The sequence below is a fragment of the Chiloscyllium plagiosum genome, chromosome 21 (genome assembly GCF_004010195.1).
Source record: "Chiloscyllium plagiosum isolate BGI_BamShark_2017 chromosome 21, ASM401019v2, whole genome shotgun sequence".
NCBI classification, from domain to species: Eukaryota; Metazoa; Chordata; class Chondrichthyes; order Orectolobiformes; family Hemiscylliidae; genus Chiloscyllium; species Chiloscyllium plagiosum.
The window spans coordinates 45,193,628-45,212,132 of NC_057730.1; the positions used below are offsets into that span (position 1 = coordinate 45,193,628).

Here is an 18,505-nt window from a genome sequence, read left to right on the forward strand (position 1 = left end):
TACTCTTCTAAGGATTCACTCGATCTATCCTGTCTGTACCTGACATATGCTTCCTTCTTTTTCTTAACCAAACCCTCAATTTCTTTAGTCATCCAGCATTCCCTATAGCTACCAGCCTTCCCTTTCACCCTGACAGGAATATGCTTTCTCTGGATTCTTGTTAACTCATTTCTGAAGGCTTCCCATTTTCCAGCCATCCCTTTACCTGTGAGCATCTGCCTCCAATCAGCTTTCGAAAGTTCTTGCCTAATACCGTCAAAATTGATCTTTCTCCAATTTAGAACTTCAAATTTTAGATCTGATCTATCCTTTTCCATTACTATTTTAAAACAAATATAATTATGGTCGCTGGCCCCAAAGTGCTCCCCCACTGACACCTCAGTCACCTGCCCTGCCTTATTTCCAAGAGTAGGTCAAGTTTTGCACCTTCTCTAGCAGGTACATCCACATACTGAATCAGAAAATTGTCTTGTACACACTTAAGAAATTCCTCTCCATCTAAACCTTTAACACTATGGCAGTCCCAGTCGATGTTTGGAAAGTTAAAATCCCCTACTATAACTACCCTATTATTCTTAAAGTGTTATGGGTAGCACATGAAATACCTGTAGGAGGTCACCTCGGGGAACGAAAGACTCAGGCTAAGGTAGAAAAACATTTTTATTGGCCTTGAATGCACAAAGATGTGGTTAACATTTGTCAAATGTGCCATACGTTCCAAATGGTAGGTAAGCCACAGCTGGTAATAAAACCAGCGCTTTTGTTGCCAATTCCTGCAATTGAAGAACTTTTCATATGGGTTATAATTGATTGTGTAGGTGCCCCCCCCGAACTAAAAGTGGGAACCAATACTTGTTAACCATAAAATGGATGTGTCTTCCAGATTTTCGGAGGCAATTCCATTACAGAGTACCAAGGTAAAAAGGATAGTAGAGGAGTTCATAGCTTTCTTCACACGGTATGGGCTACTCTGAGAGATTCAGTTTGACCAAGGGTCAAATTTTATTGCTAGGCTGTGGATAGCTTAGGTGTACAGCAGGTTAAACCCAGTGTGTATTATCCTGAATCCCAGGGAGCTTTCAAAAGGTGGCATCAGACCTTGAAGACCATGTTGAGAGCATACTGTCAGGATCACCTGAATGATTGGGATAAAGGTATCCCATTCGTATTGTTTGCCATTCATGATGCCCCAAATTAATCTACTCAGTTCATTCCCTTTTGAGTTCATACTCGGGCATGAAGTGAGAGGTCCTTTGAAATTAATTAAAGAAAAATTGACAGGATCAAAGTTGGAGATCTCACACTTAGATGATGTACCGGAGGTGAGGGAGAGATTAAATTGAGTAGGTGAGTTAGCTAAACTCACAGTGTAGAGTGAGGCAGTTGGCAGATAAAAGCTCTGAGACTCGCACGTCTTCCCAAAGGGATGACATGTTAGTACGGTTACCAATGGTAGGAGATCCCTTCAATCCCAAGTTTAGTGGTCCCTATCAACTATCTAGTAAAGATGCCAGATAGAAAAAAAAGGTATCAGGTATGTTATGTGAACATGTTGAAACCGTATTATAACAGAGAGAAAGAAATGGAGAAACAGGTGTTAACTACTGCCCACAGAGTGAGGAATCAAATCCAGATGATGTGGATTTTGATGTGCCTCAAAATAGATTAAAAAATGAAGAAGTCCTTGAGGAGTGGGATAGATTAGTACACTATCTGTCTCAGGAGCACAGAATGCAGTTGAAAGAGTTGTTACTGCAGTATAAGGACATATGTAAGAATCAGATGGGGAGGACTAATGTTATTGTACATGATGTAGACTTAGGGAATAATGCTCTGATAAGACAACACCCCTATTGGCTTAATCCTTTTAAAGCCAGACAGGTCCAGATGGAAGTGGAGGCCATGCTTGACGAGGACATTATCGAACTGAGCCAGAACGAGTGGAGTTCGTTGATCGTCTTAGTTCCCAAACGGGACACAACGATTCTGAGTGGATTATCGGAAGGTCAACACCATTACAAAATCGGACTCATATCCAATTCCTAGATTGGAAGACTATATCGAGAAAGTCAGACAAACCAGTTACATCACCAAGTTGGACTTAATGTGTGGTTACTAGCAGGTACCTTTAGCAGAGATGGCGAAAGAAGTTTCTGCAATTGTAACCCCAAATGGGCTATACCATTTTAAAGTGATGCTCTTTGGAATGAAGAACTCACCCATCGCATTCCAAAGACTCACGAATAGAGTTGTTAGCTGGGTTAACATTTGGACTTTGTAGTGATCTTTATTAAATGCTGGAAAGATCACATGGTACAATTGGCAGAGCTCTTTGAATGACTATGAGAAGCAAAACTGGTAATAAATTTAAATAAAACTGAATTCGCGAAAGCAGAGGGCGATGCTCTTGGGACATAACATCGGTCATGGAAGATTGACCAGCCTTGATTCTTAGCACCATTAACCGATTTGCTGAAGAAGAACAAAGTTTTGGTGGACAGAACCATGCCAGGAGGCATTTGACCATTTGAAATCAGTATTAACCAGCAAACCAGCTTTAGCTACACCAAACCTTTCAAGTCCCCAGCGAGGCTAGTGACATAGGAGTTGGAGCTGTAGTCCTGCAGGAAGATGAGGATGGATTGAACTGCCAGTTGGTTACTTTTCGAAGAAGATCAACATCCCCCAGAGGAAATACTCCACGATTGAAAAGGAACTATTGAGTTTGGTACTGGCCTTACAACATGTTAATGTGTATGTCACGAACAATGTGTCGGAGACGGTTGTGTACATGGATCACAATCCGCTTACATTCTCAGAGCACTTTAAAGACAAGAATATGAGAGTATTTCTTTGGAGTCTTATGTTACAGACTTTTAGTTTAAAAATCGTACATGTTGCAGGTTGTAAGAATGTAATCGTAGATCCATTATCGTGCACTTAACTGATAAAGTTCAGATGAGATTTGTATTTATATACACACACACACACGTGTATGGGAAGAAGTTAAGGTGAACTTAGATTAATGTTTCCTGTATGTCAGGATAATGTGTTTAAAGAATAGAAAAAATGAAGATATCTTTTCATTATGATGGTTCATTTTAAGGGGGGAGGTGTTATGAAGATGTGGGTGTACTGTACCTTTAAGAAAGTTCAAAACTAGCAGAACTACCTGACATCACCAAGTGTTCTGAATAAGATACAATGTAACCTTTTGGTCCAGCAGCTAGTGTAGCTGGTTGCCTGGCGAGAAAAACAAATTTGAATTAGGCCAAATAGTTTAAATTATACCCTGAAAAATACCAAACTCCAATCCAGTTTGAATTGAGTATATTGGCAATGTTAAAAGCCTAATGACACAATCTGATGCTTTGGGGGTATAAGACCAGGGAAACATTGAACAGCTGGGGGAGAACTGCCACGCCACCAGCATGTAGAGACTGCCTTTAGTTCTCCTAAAGGTATCTTTATCGATCTGTGACCTGTGAAGCATAATCCCTAAGAAGAAAAGAAGACAGAGGAAGATACAAAGAGTAAATTCGACAGCTGGCTGGTTTTGAAATTTGAATGTTTGGTAAATCTGAATCAGGGATTTTATCGGACCAGTATTGTAGAAGGGAAAGGTAAAAGATAGGTTAGAGAAAGGAGTTGTAAATAGGTGTTAGTTAGTTATTCTCTGTTATACTTTAAGAACTAAAATTGTTAATTTTACTTAAAATAGTGCTCTTTGGGATAGTTCTTGACCTCTTGACTTTTCGCGGATTACTGCACGGGATAAAGTTTTTCTGTATTGCTGGTTTAAATTAAGCAGGAGGGTTTACCCCGTGTTGTAACAAGTTTAAGAAACAATAAAGACGCCTTAACTAGCAGACAGAATTTTATTTTGATCATAAAATGAACATATAAAATTTAATTTTTTTTTGGATTTTTACCCCCATAAAATGTAAGAGAAAAGTTTAAATTTTTGATAAATATGGAGTGTAAGTAAAAGATTACCTTATGTGCAAACAGTGATTTAACCACAGACTTTTGCTTTGATAAACGTAAGAGAGTTAAAACAAAGCTTTATTCTAGGCAAAGTGGAGAAGTTTTCATTTCGGACAGTATGGAACATGCGAATCGCAGTAAAGGTCTAGATATTACAAGATCTTCTCTGTCCGCGCTGTCCCCATCCTGGACGTTAAAGTGGGTCCCCATCCCCCCTTGGATAGTGCCCACAGAGAAAAAGCAGATTTATCACAAACATTACCTTAACAGCAATTGGCAAAGTAATACATTTGATAAACAGCAAAGTACCCTGTTGGGTTTGTTTGAGCCAACAATTCTTTTCTTAAAAATAAAGACAGATTTCAAATGACTTTTGCTGACACTCAGGGCAGAAACCGCTGTGTAAAACCTAAAAAGTTTAATTAAAATAAACATTAAAAAAAAGATACAAATGAATTTTCAATTAAGTCACTGAACATAACCCTGGTTCTAAATGTAGGGTGGCCTTGTTAAAGAAAGAAACTCCCACTCGCAGTGTAACTTGGTAAATTAAAATATCTAAAAACGTCAAACAGACAAATAGAATATTTCAGTGTTTGAAGGCAGTGACATCTCCAGAGTTTTTCCATTTCATTTCCAATTCCATTTAAATGTGAGGATAAAAGACAGAGCAGTGTTTCTTTTTTGCATCTATGTATGTCACTTTATAAGGTGCATTTATCCCTGTTTGAATTCACAATTTAAGGCTGTTTGCAGGGTCCAGTGGGAAGAGGTGAGGATAATGCTGCTGTACTGTAACTTACTGACTTCAATAAGACCGTCCGCAATGTAGGAAAAGGTCCTGTAGATGTCAGTGTTGCAGGTCCAAAGAGCTAACTATTGCCAGTATTACCTTCAGTTCACAAATGATGCAGAGCTTGAGGGTGTTCATGAATACAGCTACAGGTTTCCAACACACAGTTAAACAGAAGCAGCTCCTGACTACACAATGCTCATCATTCGGAGATACCCAGGTTTATGCTTAACATACAGAATATTTTGGAAAGGTATCCCAACCTACAATGACACAACTGTGTTGAATGTCTGCACAACCACCCAAAGCCATTGGATTTTGGATAGCCCAGGAAATATAATTGCTTCTGTGTGGGTGCATTACAAAATTGGGCTTCAGACTATTGTTTTGTCATTTTGGGCAGAGCTGCATGGATCAAACATCATCCAAAAAATAGGAAGGCAAGGGGGGTGGGGGTGGGTCTGGTGGGATGCTCTTTGGAGGGGCAGTGTGGACTCGATGGGCTGAATGGCCTGCTTTCCACACTGTAGGGATTCTGTGATCTGGAGATGGGAAACCCATCAAAAAATGGAGATTGTTTAAACAGAAAGGTTAAATCTCGAGAGACAATGTTGCTTCGTCAAGAGAAGATCACTTTTGTTTGAATTAATCACTGACTTTCAGGCCTTTCTTTACTGGATTCAATGTATTTTCATAGTTTGATTTGTTCATATGTTCCTCTTTCTGAATTCTTTCACGGTATCTGGGTATTCCCCTCCTTAATTGCCTCAGGAAACCATCTCCTTGAATCACCCTGGTCTCCATGTTAACGGGACAAAGTGCCGTTAGGAAAGGATTTCCGGGATGTTGACACACCTACCCCTCCCCCACACCTCATATATTTCTCCTGGTGCATAAGAATGGTTCCCAATAGAGTGAAACATCATTGTACATCAACAAGCACACAATATACAGGCAAGAACGTAATGGAGATGGGAGCAATACCTCACAATTAATCGACTCAATGGCTATCAAATATTTCCTCCCTGCCTGTCTGACAATTATAGATCAAACATTTCAGAATGAACAAGTATCTTCTTGTAAAACATCACTCACCATCGTGTGTTTAAAAAAATGTGGAGCTTCTTCCCCCAATGCAATGAAATCATTTTCTTTAATTGAGCTTAGTGATACTTTCATTTTGCCAATGACTGAATTAAGTCATCCTTATCAACCTGTCGGCTAGGCCACACAGAGGTGGAGGTGTGACTCACTTGCAGTTTCAAGTGGTTATCTCTGTGGTTAATTGCCCTCAGGCATATCAAGCGCCTGTTGAAATACAGGTGTAGAAAAATAATTAGCTAAAAATTACAGTTTTTTAAAAACTTTTTTCCATTTTGGAGTATGGAAAGCCTCTCAAAACTGAACTGTATGTGGTTACTACTCACAACATCAACTTGACAAAGCATTCCAAACAGATTGCTTCCAACTGCGCCTCTCTCAACCTCTCCAACCTTTTCAAGAGTAAGGAATCTCATCAGAACACATGAAGACACACTGTGCACAATGAACTGGAATGAACACTCCCAGGGGTTTGCCTATCTGCCTGCTTACAAGTAAGAACTACGACCGGCAGTAAGGGCTGGACAGTATGAGGGGCCATCGATGGTCTCTTGTATGACTTGAATGTGGATACGTTCATTCACCTTGTGGGAGATCTAAGACCAGAGGGCATCATCTCAGAAAAAGGGAAGAGATGAGGAATTTCTTCCCTCAGAGGGTCGTGAGTCTGTGGAATTAATTACCACAGAAGGTTGTAGAGGCTGAACAATTGACCATATTTGAAGATGGAACAGATTTTTAATCAGTGAGGTTGTAAGGAAAAGCAGGAAAGTGGAGTTGAGGATTATAAGACGATCTCATTGAATGGTGGAGCGGACTCAATGGGCTGAATGGCCTACATCACCTCCTTTGTCTTATACATTGTTTTTAACCGCTCTTTCATTGGATGTGGGTGTCACTGATAGGGTCTGTGGCTCATCCCCAACTGTGTTTGAGATGACCCTTGAATGCCAGGCCTCAGTCGAGATCACTCCTCACTATAATCTGTTGACCTTTCAGTCAGAGGTCCCTCTCCTTTACATTAAGCATGCTGGAAATCAGAAACTGGGAGCTGTTTCCCTTTAAAAGGCTGACATTGTAATGTTGTGTAAGATACTGTGGATATGGCTGAAATAAGGGTCTTTCACTAATGCACTCGCATTATTATAAGCACAGGTTTCCGCTTGGGAACAGGTTATGGAATCCTGTTTTGGGGTCACTTTAGGGTCAAACGGTCCACTTTTCCACAGCAGGGAGGGGGCCTTATATGTAAATGACTTCAGCAAGCTGGCTGTTTCAGCAGGCTGTCTGTAACAATTACCCCCTCAACACCCACTCTGTGAGATCGCTTGGGCGACTCAGCGATGACCAAGTGACTCTGCAATCCCTCCCAGTGAAAAGACACTGTTCAAAAGCTGCAGCGATTCAGGAGCTCAGGACATTGTGGAATGGAGAGTACAATTCTATTCCTAAACCAGTCTTCAAACGGTAACGTAAAGGTGGGGAAGACACCAGGGGAAGCCCACAGAGGGGGCATGAAAGGAAGGCAGAGAGAAGTGGCTGATGGAGTGAATGAGTTAGAAAGAGACAGAAAGAGAAAAAGTGAGTACGAGGAGAAAGGTGAATCAAAAGGTGGCAGTTTACAAGAAGAGCACTATTTTTTTTAAGGTAGTAATAAATCAGAGAGCTCAAGGTGAGGCTTTGTCTTGCTCTGTGAGCTTCAGTGCTGTACAAGACACTAACCTAACAGACTCGATCATGATGCTGCATACTCCATTGTGCAATACTGCAGCTGAGCAACACCCATGTAAGCACAGACTTACCATCTCTCGGCACACCAGCTTTATGTTTTAAACTCTCCCTTGCTATTGACAGAATGAAATACAGAGAACATCATGATGACATGTAACCTCTTATCGGAATTACAATTCTCTTTCAATAACCACCCTCCATCAAAAATTTCCACCCCCCCCAACCCCATCCCGTTAAACAACCTACAAAGAAACTCTCAAACCCCACTGCCTTCCTTTAAAGCAGAAAATACTTTTTTTCTCTCTCTCCAGTTCTATCTGAAATATGAAAACTGTACAATGCAGAGGAGATGTTGAAAGCACAGTTTATTCTTGGCCGGCAGGAGTGGGCTCTCAGAGATTGTTCTCCACATCTTCTTTGACGGCTAGATTGTTCCCTTTCGGCAACCCCTTGCTGATCCCATTGCTTTCGTTCAATCGTCGCACTCTGTAGGTCTCGTAATGGATCTTGTGTGTGACATCTTTCAGATCCTGGAGGTGTGACCTTTAAAGAGGTGCAAGGGGGAACAACAAAAGTCAGCCATCAACGAAGAAAGAAAGCAGCAGGAATCTCCACCGATCTGTTACCCAAACAGGGATCTTATACAGAATTCGCCACACCAATGCAATCCGCAATCTGCACCAAACCCAAGCACTCAACACTGAACGAGAGGTGATCTCCCTGCACAGGTTTAACAGAAGGGGGTGTGCACAAGGGACTGAAGAGGCTTATTAGGGCAAACACAGAGGCTGGACATAGTACGAGTCAAGGACATACTCTCAGGATAAGGGGGCTGATCATGTAGAACTGAGATGGAGAGAAATTACTTCATTCAGAGGGTTGTGTATTTTCAGAATGCTATATTTCTGAGTGTTGAGAAGTCTCCAGTGTTGGAAATACTTAAGGTCAAGGGCTACTGGGAGCAGGAGGGAAAGTGGAATTGAGGCTCAAGATCGTGCATGTTGTACTGAATGGAGGCCATTCAGTCTACTCCTGCTCCAATTTCTTGCGTTCTAGCCCCTTACTCATTTCTGAGGGAGTGGGTCTGGGTGGGGTGCTCTTCAGAGGGTTAGTGCGGGCTTGATGGGCTGAACAGCCTGCTTTCGCACTGTAGGGATTCTGTCACTCTGTGCTATGAATAATCCTGAAGACTGGCCAAGTTTGAACTAGGCAATCACTCAGAGCCTGCCTGTTTGGTGAAACAGCTGATGACAAATTCTTATCCTGGGCTTGGATTTGGAAGATGTATTTAAATCCGTTTTAACAGCCCATAGTGAGAAATACGTGTTATTTGTGTGAAAACAAACAGTAAGCTGCTGATGTCATGGTTTTTTTTACATTGGCTAACCCACCTAATCTGCACATCCCTGGACACTCTGGGCAATTTATCTTGGCCAATCCACCCTAACCTGTACAACTTTGGACAGTGGGAGGAAACCAGAGCACCCGAATGGGACCCACACAGACACAGGGAGAATGTGCAAACTCCACATTCTCCCTGTGGTGTGACCTTTAAAGAGGTGCAAGGGGGAACAACAAAAGTCAGCCATCAACGAAGAAAGAAAGCAGCAGGAATCTCCACCGATCTGAGATAAGGAAACCAGTGAAATTGACGTTGATGCTATGTGGTTGGAGGGTCCGAAGCCAGAAGATGAGGCGTCCTTCCTCCAATTGTTGGGTGGCTTGGATTTGGCGATGGAGGAGGCCCAGGACTTGCATGTCCTTGGTGGAGTGGGAGTGGGAGTTGAAGTGCTTGGCTACAGGGTGGTGGAGTTGTTTGGTGCATATGTCCTAGAGATGTTCTCTGAAACGTTCCGCAAGTTTGTGTCCTGTCTCCCCAATGTAGAGGAGACCACATCAGGAGCAATGGACACAGTAGATGAGATGTTTGGATGTTTTATACTGTTCCACCATAACCTTCTTGATCTTGTGTTCTATGCCTCAATTAGCAAAGGCAAGTATGATATTTTACCACCATTTTATTCCCCTGTCTTGCTACTTTCAGGGATATGAGGATAAGCACAGCAAGATCCCTCTGATCTCATGTACTCTCAGGGGGCCTGCCATTCACAATGTAATCCCTTGCCTTGTTAGTCCTTTCCAAGTAGTTGGAAGTGGGTACAGCTTTATGTTTTGAGACCATTTCTGCTCAGTGTGTTCGTCAATGACTTGGATGTAGGGAATGATGTCTAAATGTGGAGCACCAAGAGGCACAGTAAATGATGGGCTGTACGGTGGCTCAGTGGTTAACACTGCTGCCTCACATAACCAGGGACCCAGGTTCCATTCCACTCTTGGGTGACTATCTGTGGGAGCTTGCACGTTCTCCACGTGTCAGCGTGGGTTCCCCCCCAGTCCTCCGGTTTCCTCCCACAATCCAAAGATGTGCAGGTTAGGTGGATTGGCCATGCTAAGTTGCCCCATAGTGTTCTCAGATGTGTAGAATAGATGCATTAGTCAGGGGTAAATATAGGATAATAAGGTAGGAGGACTGGGTTTGGGTGGGTTACTCTTCAGAGGGGCAGTGTGGACTTGTTGGGCCGAAGGGCCTGTTTCCACACTTTAGGGATTCTATGAATCCAGCAGAGTCTAAGTAACCCTCAGAACTCAAGTGGTAGCTGCAAGCTGGCGATGACTGATTGTTGAAACAAAAATGGTGATGGAATTCAACATTAGCAAAAGTGACGTGGTTTATTGCGTTTAAAAAAATCATATTTCTGTATTGAACCACTGGGTAGTTGAGAACTTGAGTACTGCTGAAAGAAATTACACGTTTTGTCAAAGTTTTTTGTCTTGCCATCATCAGAATATTTGCAAACAAAATCAATGTTAAAGAGGAACAGCATTACGATACTGTATATTGTGAATGGGAGAAGATCTGGGTTAGTGGAGGAGTTTAGGGTTCAGGACCTTAAGAGACTAGAATAGTCAGTAAGTTTGCAGATGACACCAAAATTGGAGGTGTAGTGGACAGTGAAAAATTACAATGGAACCTTGATCAGATGGGCCAATGGGCTAAAGAGTGACAGATGGAGTTTAATTTAGATAAATGTGAGGTACTGCATTTTGGAAAGGCAAATCAGGGCAAGACTTATACACTTAATGGTAAGGTCCTGGTGAGTGTTGCTGAACAAAGAGACCTTGGTGTGCAGGTTCATAGTTCTTTGAAGATGAGGTCCCAAGTAGATAGGATAGTGAAGGAGATACTTGGTACACTTGCCTTTATTGGTCAACGCTTGAGTATCGGAGTTGGGAGGTCATGTTGCAGCTGTACAGGACATTGGTTAGGCTATGTTTGGAATATTGCATTCAATAGGAAAGATGTTGTTAAACTTGAAAGAGTGCAGAAAAGATTTACAAGGATGTTGCCAGAGTTAGAGGGTTTGAGCTACAGGGAGAGGCTGAATAGGCTGAAACTATTTTCCCTGGAGCGTTGGAGGTTGAGGGGTGACCTTGTAGACATTTACAAAATCATGAAGGGCATGGATAAGGTGAATAGCCAAGGTCCTTTCCCCAGGGTAGGGGAGTCCAAAACTAGAGGGTGTAAGTGTAAGGTGACAGGGGAAAGATTTAAAAGGGACCTAAGGGCCAATGTTTTCATGCAGAGGGTGGTGTGTGTATGGAATGAGCTGCCAGAGGAAGTGGTGGAGGCTGTTAGAACAATAACGTTTAAAAGGCATCTGGATGGGTATATGAACAGGAAGGGTTTAGAGGGACATGGGTCAAATGCTGGCAAATGGGACTAGATTAATTTAGGATATCTGGTCAGTATGGACAAGTTGGACTGAAAGGCCGGTTTCTGTGCTGAACATCTCTATGAGTCTATGACACTAAAAAGGTAATTACAAATCAATAAGTCATAAAGAAAGCCAACAGAATAATGGGCTTTATGTCAAGTGGCATAGTGTCCAAAATTGAACCTTAATGTCAAATATTGAAATAGAAACCTAAGGAAAGATCTGAAAGATTGAGTTTGTTTTTATTGAAACGGATCAGGGGATTTGGTGAGTTAATCTGAGCTGTTCAAAACGATGAGGGGATAGGACAGAGTTGGTGGACAGACCATCACTGAGGGAGAGTAAGGACTGGAGATAGGGGGCTTAATGTGGGGCAATAACTTTACATGGAGAGCGCGAACTGCAATGTCAGGGTTTGTGATTGAAGCAGAGACTGTGTCAACATCCAAAAGGGGCAGGAAGGAGCATGGGAACAGACACATGAAATAAGGGCCAGTGTTAACACTGGAGGGTGAACAACAACACAGACTGTTTGGAAAGGTCTATATTTGTGTGAAATGCTATGTACAGAGACCTCGGCACCTTTTTTACTGCTTCTGTTAGAGAGAATCGACCTCGGACATCTACATGTCTAAATTTGGATTTTTCTGCCCCAGGGCAGGACTACAGACTCACAAGGAAACCGTGCCTGCTCTCAGAATGCAAACTGTATGAGTTCACCAATAGACCCCAGTCTCCTGGAGTCAGATAGACAACCCTGCTATTATCGACGCAATTGTAGACAGGTTATAACCTGGGCCAACAGCAACCATTCGTCATCATTACCTCTGCACCGGACACATTCCAGCAGTAACACCTGCATTGTGTCTGTAAGCAATGGAATTAAAATGAGCATTTGTAATGCATTTGGAACTGCTCTGTGGTGTTCCTTTCATTGTTGTGTTAATAAATCAATGGACTTAATTCTCAGTGGTAAAGGGAAGATCGTGTTGTAGGTGCAGGTTAAAGGGGATTTGTTAGCTCAGTTGGTTGGACAGCTAGTTTAATAAAACGACGGGATGCCAATAGCATGGGTTCAATTCCTGCACTGGCTGAAATTACCATGAAGGACTCACCTTCTCAAACCCTTTTCCCTCACCTCTGAGGCATCATGATCCTTATGCTAAACCACCACCAGTCCTCTCTCTCTCTCTCTCTCTCTAAAGAGAAAGCAGCCCCATGCTCTGGTAAGATTATGGTGTCCTGACCTTTATACTGAGGAGGAGAAATGGAGTGGATATGCCATACATAGTCCTTTGGCAATGATGTGGATGAAGTACCGTGCAGGGAAGATTGGAAGACAAGGAGTTGAGACTTTTAGAAACTGGGTTTCAAAGCAGGTTATGAGTGACAGAGGTCAGGGGAGGCTTGTCAGAATGACTTTGTGGATATTTACAGCACAGAAGGTAGCCACTCGGCCCATCATGTCTGTGCCAGTCAGCAAGGATCTGAGTACACTATTCTCCAGCTTGTGGACAAGACCCGGAGGCTATGGCAATGCAAGTGAATGTCTAAATACCGCTTTACTGTTAGGAGAGTTTCTGACTCAACCTGTCAATTCAACCTAATATTAAAGAACTAATCCTCTAACAGCAGTGAAGTGAACTTTAATAAGGCATTCGACAAGGTCCCAAATGGCAGGCTGATCAAAAAAGTCAAAGCCCAAGGGATACAGGGTAATGTGTCCAGTTGGATCCAAAGCTGGCTTAGAAGCAGGACCCAAAGGGTAATGGTCAATGGCTGCTTTTGGAATGGAAACCTGGTTCAAGTGGTGCACCACAGGGCTCGGTGTTGGGACCCCTGCTGTTCGCTTTATACATTAACGATTTGGCCTTGAACAGGGGAGGGCACAATTAGAAACTTTGCAGGTAACACAGAAGTTGACTGTGTAGTAGATAGTGGAGAGGTAGCTGTAAGCTCCAAACTGCTACAGATGGGTTGGTGGAGGGGGCCGGCAAATGGCAGATGGAGTTCAACTCTGCTAAGTGTGAGGTAATGTATTTAGGGAAGTCAAACAGTAAAAGGGAATACAGAACAAATGGGAATATACCAACAGGGGTAGATGAAGTGAGAGATCCAGGTGTACAAGTCCCTAAAGGTAGATAAGGTTGTAAAGGAGGAATATGGAATGCTCTCCTTCATTGACAGAGACACAGAATATCCAAGTAGGGGTATAATGATGAAACTGCACAAGACACAGGTGAGACCACAACTGAAGTAGTGTGTGCAGTTCTGGTCACCACCTTACAGGAAGGAGTTGCTCCTGAGAGGATGCAGAGAAGATTGACTAGAACATTGCCAGGGCTGGAGAATTGTAGCTACAAGGAGAGATGGGAGAAGTTGGGGTTGTTTTCCTTGAATGGAGAACACTGAAGGGTGACATCACTGAGGTATATATAGTTGTCAGGGGTAGAGATGGAGCCGATAGGAGGAAGTTGTTTCCTTTGGCAGAGACTTCAAAAAGCAGGGGCCATCGAGTCAAGCTAAGTGGCAGAAATATTACAGGGGACGTGAGGAAAAACGTTTTTATACAGAGGGTGGTAAGCGTCTGGAATTCACTGCTTGAGTTGGTGTCGGAGGCAGAGACCCGAAACTCTTAAAAAGTACCCAGATGTGCATCTTAAGTGCTATAAGCTACTGGGCCACGTGCAAGAAGATGGGATTAGAAAGGCATTTGATAAGTAGGTATGGATAAGACGGGCTGAATGGCCCCTTTCTGTGTTGTATCATTTCTACGATTAACAGCATTGGAGCATTCCAGCCCCTGTGTATGTTCCATCCATCTTGCCGGTTTCTGTTTGACAGTAATATTGGTTGGTTGTGAGTCAGGTATCGTTAATACGTTTCTCCACACGCTGATAATAATGGAAATGGTCCATTTTTAATATGTGCATGTGTCTGGTGGTTTCAGGTCTAAATTTACATCCAGCGAATGATTTGCAAATGATGCATTTAATTGCACGTGTAATAAAAGTAAACCTCAGTTTACAAAATGTTTTCTGTGGCAAGACATCAAGTAAATGTTAATTAATTACGTACCTTTTTATTAAATTTTTGATGAGTTTGTGTCATACAAAATCTGGCCTTTTGATATTATTATGACAGACAGCCATGGCAAAAGAAATTTGATATCCCAAGACCCGGGGGAATAAAGTACTTAAAACAACACTGACAACATCCAGATGCACTCCTTTCAGGGAGATCAAATCCATCTGTTTGAAAATTTGCCACTAAAAAAAAATGCAAGTGAATAGGATTTTCCTTTATTAAAATGTGTGGAAAAGTGCACAGGCATTAATTACACCAACACAGGCCAGGCTGCAATATCCACAATTATGAAGTGAACAGTAAAATTAACAGCTTGCCTTGAAGTTCTGTGTGCATCAGAAAGCAACTTAAAACAAAAATTAACAACAGACTGCTTCAGGAAGGGAGCACAGGGCCAAAGCTGGAGAAAAAAAGCTCTGGAATTGCTGGAAAACTGGGGCACCACACATTTTACTAACTGAGGCACAAGTGGGATCATTGAAGGGAATGGAATGTGGTAGAGAAATTGCTGTAGATATCAACGGTAAAAGGGCAAAGCCACTATAGTCAAGATTAGAGTGGTGCTGGAAAAGCACAGCAGGTCAGGCAGCACCCGAGAAGCAGGAAAATCAACGTGAAAGGGAGGGAAATATACACGATGGATGATGCATAGCTATTGCGGGAGGTACAGCTAACACAAAGGACAACATGAATTAGTAGGGATGGAAAGAATAATGGGAGGTACTGGATCCACAGGAAGGTGGAGAGGTGCAGAATGGGGTGGGGGGTGGTGATGGTTATGCATGGGGTACAGGTACACCCTCCACAGTGGGTCTCTGACAGGCACAGGTTGCCTGTATAGGACATAGCATCTCCAGGCTGGCCACATTCTGCCTACAGGCAGACTGTTAGCCCAATGCTAATGAGAGGACGAGGTCCTGTCCTGGCCTCACTGAGGTCTCAGTTTGGCATTCTTTATATTTTTGCTTTTTGCTGTTCAAGCAACTGGTCTCACGCACTCTCACCCAATGACAGGTCATCTAGATTTTGTCAAGATTGGAGATCAACTTTGACCTATACAGATGCTGTTGCACAACACAGAATGGTTTGGCCTCATGGACTGGAGGATCCTCTTACCTGATCAGCAGATCCCTTAGATTTGCAAATTCACAGTGTGCACCGTTTTCAACTGGAAGAGGCAAAGAGACCAAATCAGCAAGAGAATCAATATAATTACCATCAGGTTTCACAGCAGAATGCTTCAATTAAATGACATCCAAACTATCCTCCTTTGGATTGATAATAATAATGATTAAACTGCAAGAGCATTTCCATTCTGCGAGTTCATATTGCTCTCGTTCAATGGGCGAAGGATAAAGATCCTGATGTCATTTAATCTTCTAAATTATATAGTCTGGGAACTCAGGTACCAGTGTTCCTGCAAACATGTTATTATAAAGGAGTACTGCTGATAAAAGCCAATACTCAAGTTCTGTACAGTACTACCAAACGACTAATTATAAACAAAAAGCTAAACTCTATATTCCCTTCGGGAGAGAGGTGAAGTGTTCTTCATATTTACAGTTTGAATCAGAAACTTGTGAATTAGACACAAAGAAAGACTCAGATTAAGTGTACACTGGCTACTCAATTTTCTGGCTCCTCAGTTAAAGTGTTCGAGCTGAAATACATCGACACAGAGCATGCATACAAAGAGTACCTTTCTTGGTGACAGCCCTTAAAAGGAAACAAGTTTAATAAACACAGAGGAGGGAGGGAGAGATCTGGTTCTAACAGGGCTTCACACTGTATCTGCTTGTATGTACAGAAGCATGCACAAGGAAGGTAAAGGTGTGAGCCCAATGCATTGTGTCCTCTCAACTAATGAATGAATGACACATTGAGGACCTACTTTCACTTGTCACCAAGTTGGCATTCCTGTCATTCTCTAATTTAACAATGGGAACGGCAGTAATAGCTCTTCTCAGTCACATGTATAAGATACCTGACCAGCAAACCTTAAATCTCCCATGTAAAAGGTTTATCTTTGCAACTGTTGAAAAACCCATCTCCACAGACTCTCAGAGCTGAACGGAACAAGACCAGAGGACGGTGGCCTGAGGAGCTACTTTCGGAGATTAAACGTGAATGAGTCCTCTGCTGTTGTCATTGTCCCATTGTCTTCCCCGGAATGTCGGAGGCTGAGGGGTGACCTTATCAAGGTTTATAAAATCATAAGGGGTATGGATAGGGTAAATAGATAAGGTCTTTCCCCTGGGTTAGGGAAGTCTAGAACTGGAGGTCATAGATTTAGAGTGAGAAGGAAAAGATTTAAAACGGACCTAAGGGGCATCTTTTTCATGCAGAGGGTGGTGCGTGTATGGAATGAGTTTCCAGAGGAAGTAGTGGAGGCTGGTACAATCACAACATTTAAAAGGCATCTGGATTGGGACATGAACAGGAAGGGTTTGGAGGGCCAAGTGCTGGCAAATGGGACTAGATTAATTTACGATATCTGGTCAGCATGGACGAGTTGGACCGAAAGGTCTGTTTCTGTGCTGTAGATCTCTATGACTATATAATTCAGAACTGGGAGTTAGTTTAGCTCAGCTGGTCAGTTTGTAATGCAAAGTAACACCAACAGCGTGGGTTCAATTCCTGCACCAGCTGAGGTGATCGTGAAGGACTTTCCTTCCCAACCCCTCCCTCAGCTTAAACCACCTTCCTCCCCCCAACACCCCCACCCTGCCCTCCCACCCCAGTCATCTCCCTGCAATGAGGCAGCAGCCCTGTGATCTGGGAAGACACTTGTGACTTTGCCTTCACTAATTCAGAACTAGCAGAGGTTTGTTGGTCAGATGTTAGCCAATTAGATTGGTCTTTGCTTTTGCCAACTCGACTGAAAGGAAAACATCAGTTTGCTTTAGAGTCATAGAGTCATATAGCGAGCAAACAGACCCATTTGGCCACTCAATGCCAACCAGTTTCCAAACTAAACCAGTCCCATTTGCCTGTGCTTGGCTGGTATCCCTGTAAAACCTTTCCTTATTCATGTACCTGTCCAAATGCCTTTTAAATGTTGTAACTGAGCCAGTACCTCCCACTTCCTCTGGCACTTCATTGCATAGATGAACCACCCTCTGTGTGAAAAGGTCACCCCCTCACGTTTCACACTATTTTGAAATAAGTGCAGTTCTGGACTTGAGTTATGGTCCAACAGAGAATGCGATTGCCTTTGTGAAGGAAGTAGTTGGGCCAAAGCAAGATTGTGGCAAATTACATTCTCGAATTAAAGAAAGTCTCTCGCCAGCTCTTTGGGGATGAAGCAAGCTTATAAGCTGGCCACTGAGACATGTCCTGAGGAGATCTAAGCAACAATAAAATCGAGACCATGCTTCCAAGCAAAGGCAGTCAGCTGACTTTGAAGAATTGAGGCTGGTGATGATGGAAATGGCAGAGGGAGATAGAGAGAACTGCAAATCGCAAGGGAATTCTTCTCCTTGGCCAGCAGGGGGGGATGTTCACCAGGTTTCAGAGGGTTTCGGGCTCACGGTCTGAGAATCAGAAATTCTGCCACCGCCTATTTGTATGTCCCCAAACTCTGTCAAAGATCTATTCCTGTGGGAAAGTAAGTCATATCAGCACAGGAGGGTGGAAGCTTGAGATAGTGGTAAAGCTGGAGGTTATATCAGGTCCTGGGTGGAGAAGACAGATATGTGAAAAAGGAATAGACAACCATGAGAGAAAGAAAATGTGTGAGACTTTTGTTATCACCTCCATTCTCTTGCCAAGCGTTGAATCCATAATCAGCTGTAAGGAAGGTTAACCAGAATCTGACCTGTAGCTAACAGGGCCCACTGCCTCATTTACTAATGTGGTCCTGCGTCCAACTCCTGCATTGCTGTGTAGTGATGGATTAAGTTGAAAATAACACCAGGCTATAATCCAACAGGTTTATTTGCAAACACAAGTTTTAGGAGCACTGCTCCTTCTTTCAGGTAGCTTGGACTATAACCTGGTGGCGTGGATTTCTAACTTTGTCCACCCCAGT

At 42.7% G+C, this 18,505-nt stretch overlaps 1 protein-coding gene across 9 annotated transcripts in view; it reads right to left on the reverse strand.

The window, feature by feature from the left end:
* Positions 1-4,047: 4,047 nt before the first annotated feature.
* Positions 4,048-18,505, reverse strand: part of LOC122560826 (neuronal-specific septin-3-like) — a 464,551-nt gene continuing 450,093 nt past the window's right edge. For all 9 annotated transcript variants that reach the window (XM_043711963.1, XM_043711962.1, XM_043711961.1 and 6 more), the window contains 2 exons: positions 15,592-15,643; positions 4,048-8,155 (listed from right to left, as the gene is read on the reverse strand). In XM_043711963.1, the coding sequence (XP_043567898.1) occupies positions 8,005-8,155; positions 15,592-15,643 (203 nt within the window). In that variant the 3' untranslated portion in view covers positions 4,048-8,004. The remainder of the gene's footprint in view (positions 8,156-15,591; positions 15,644-18,505) is intronic.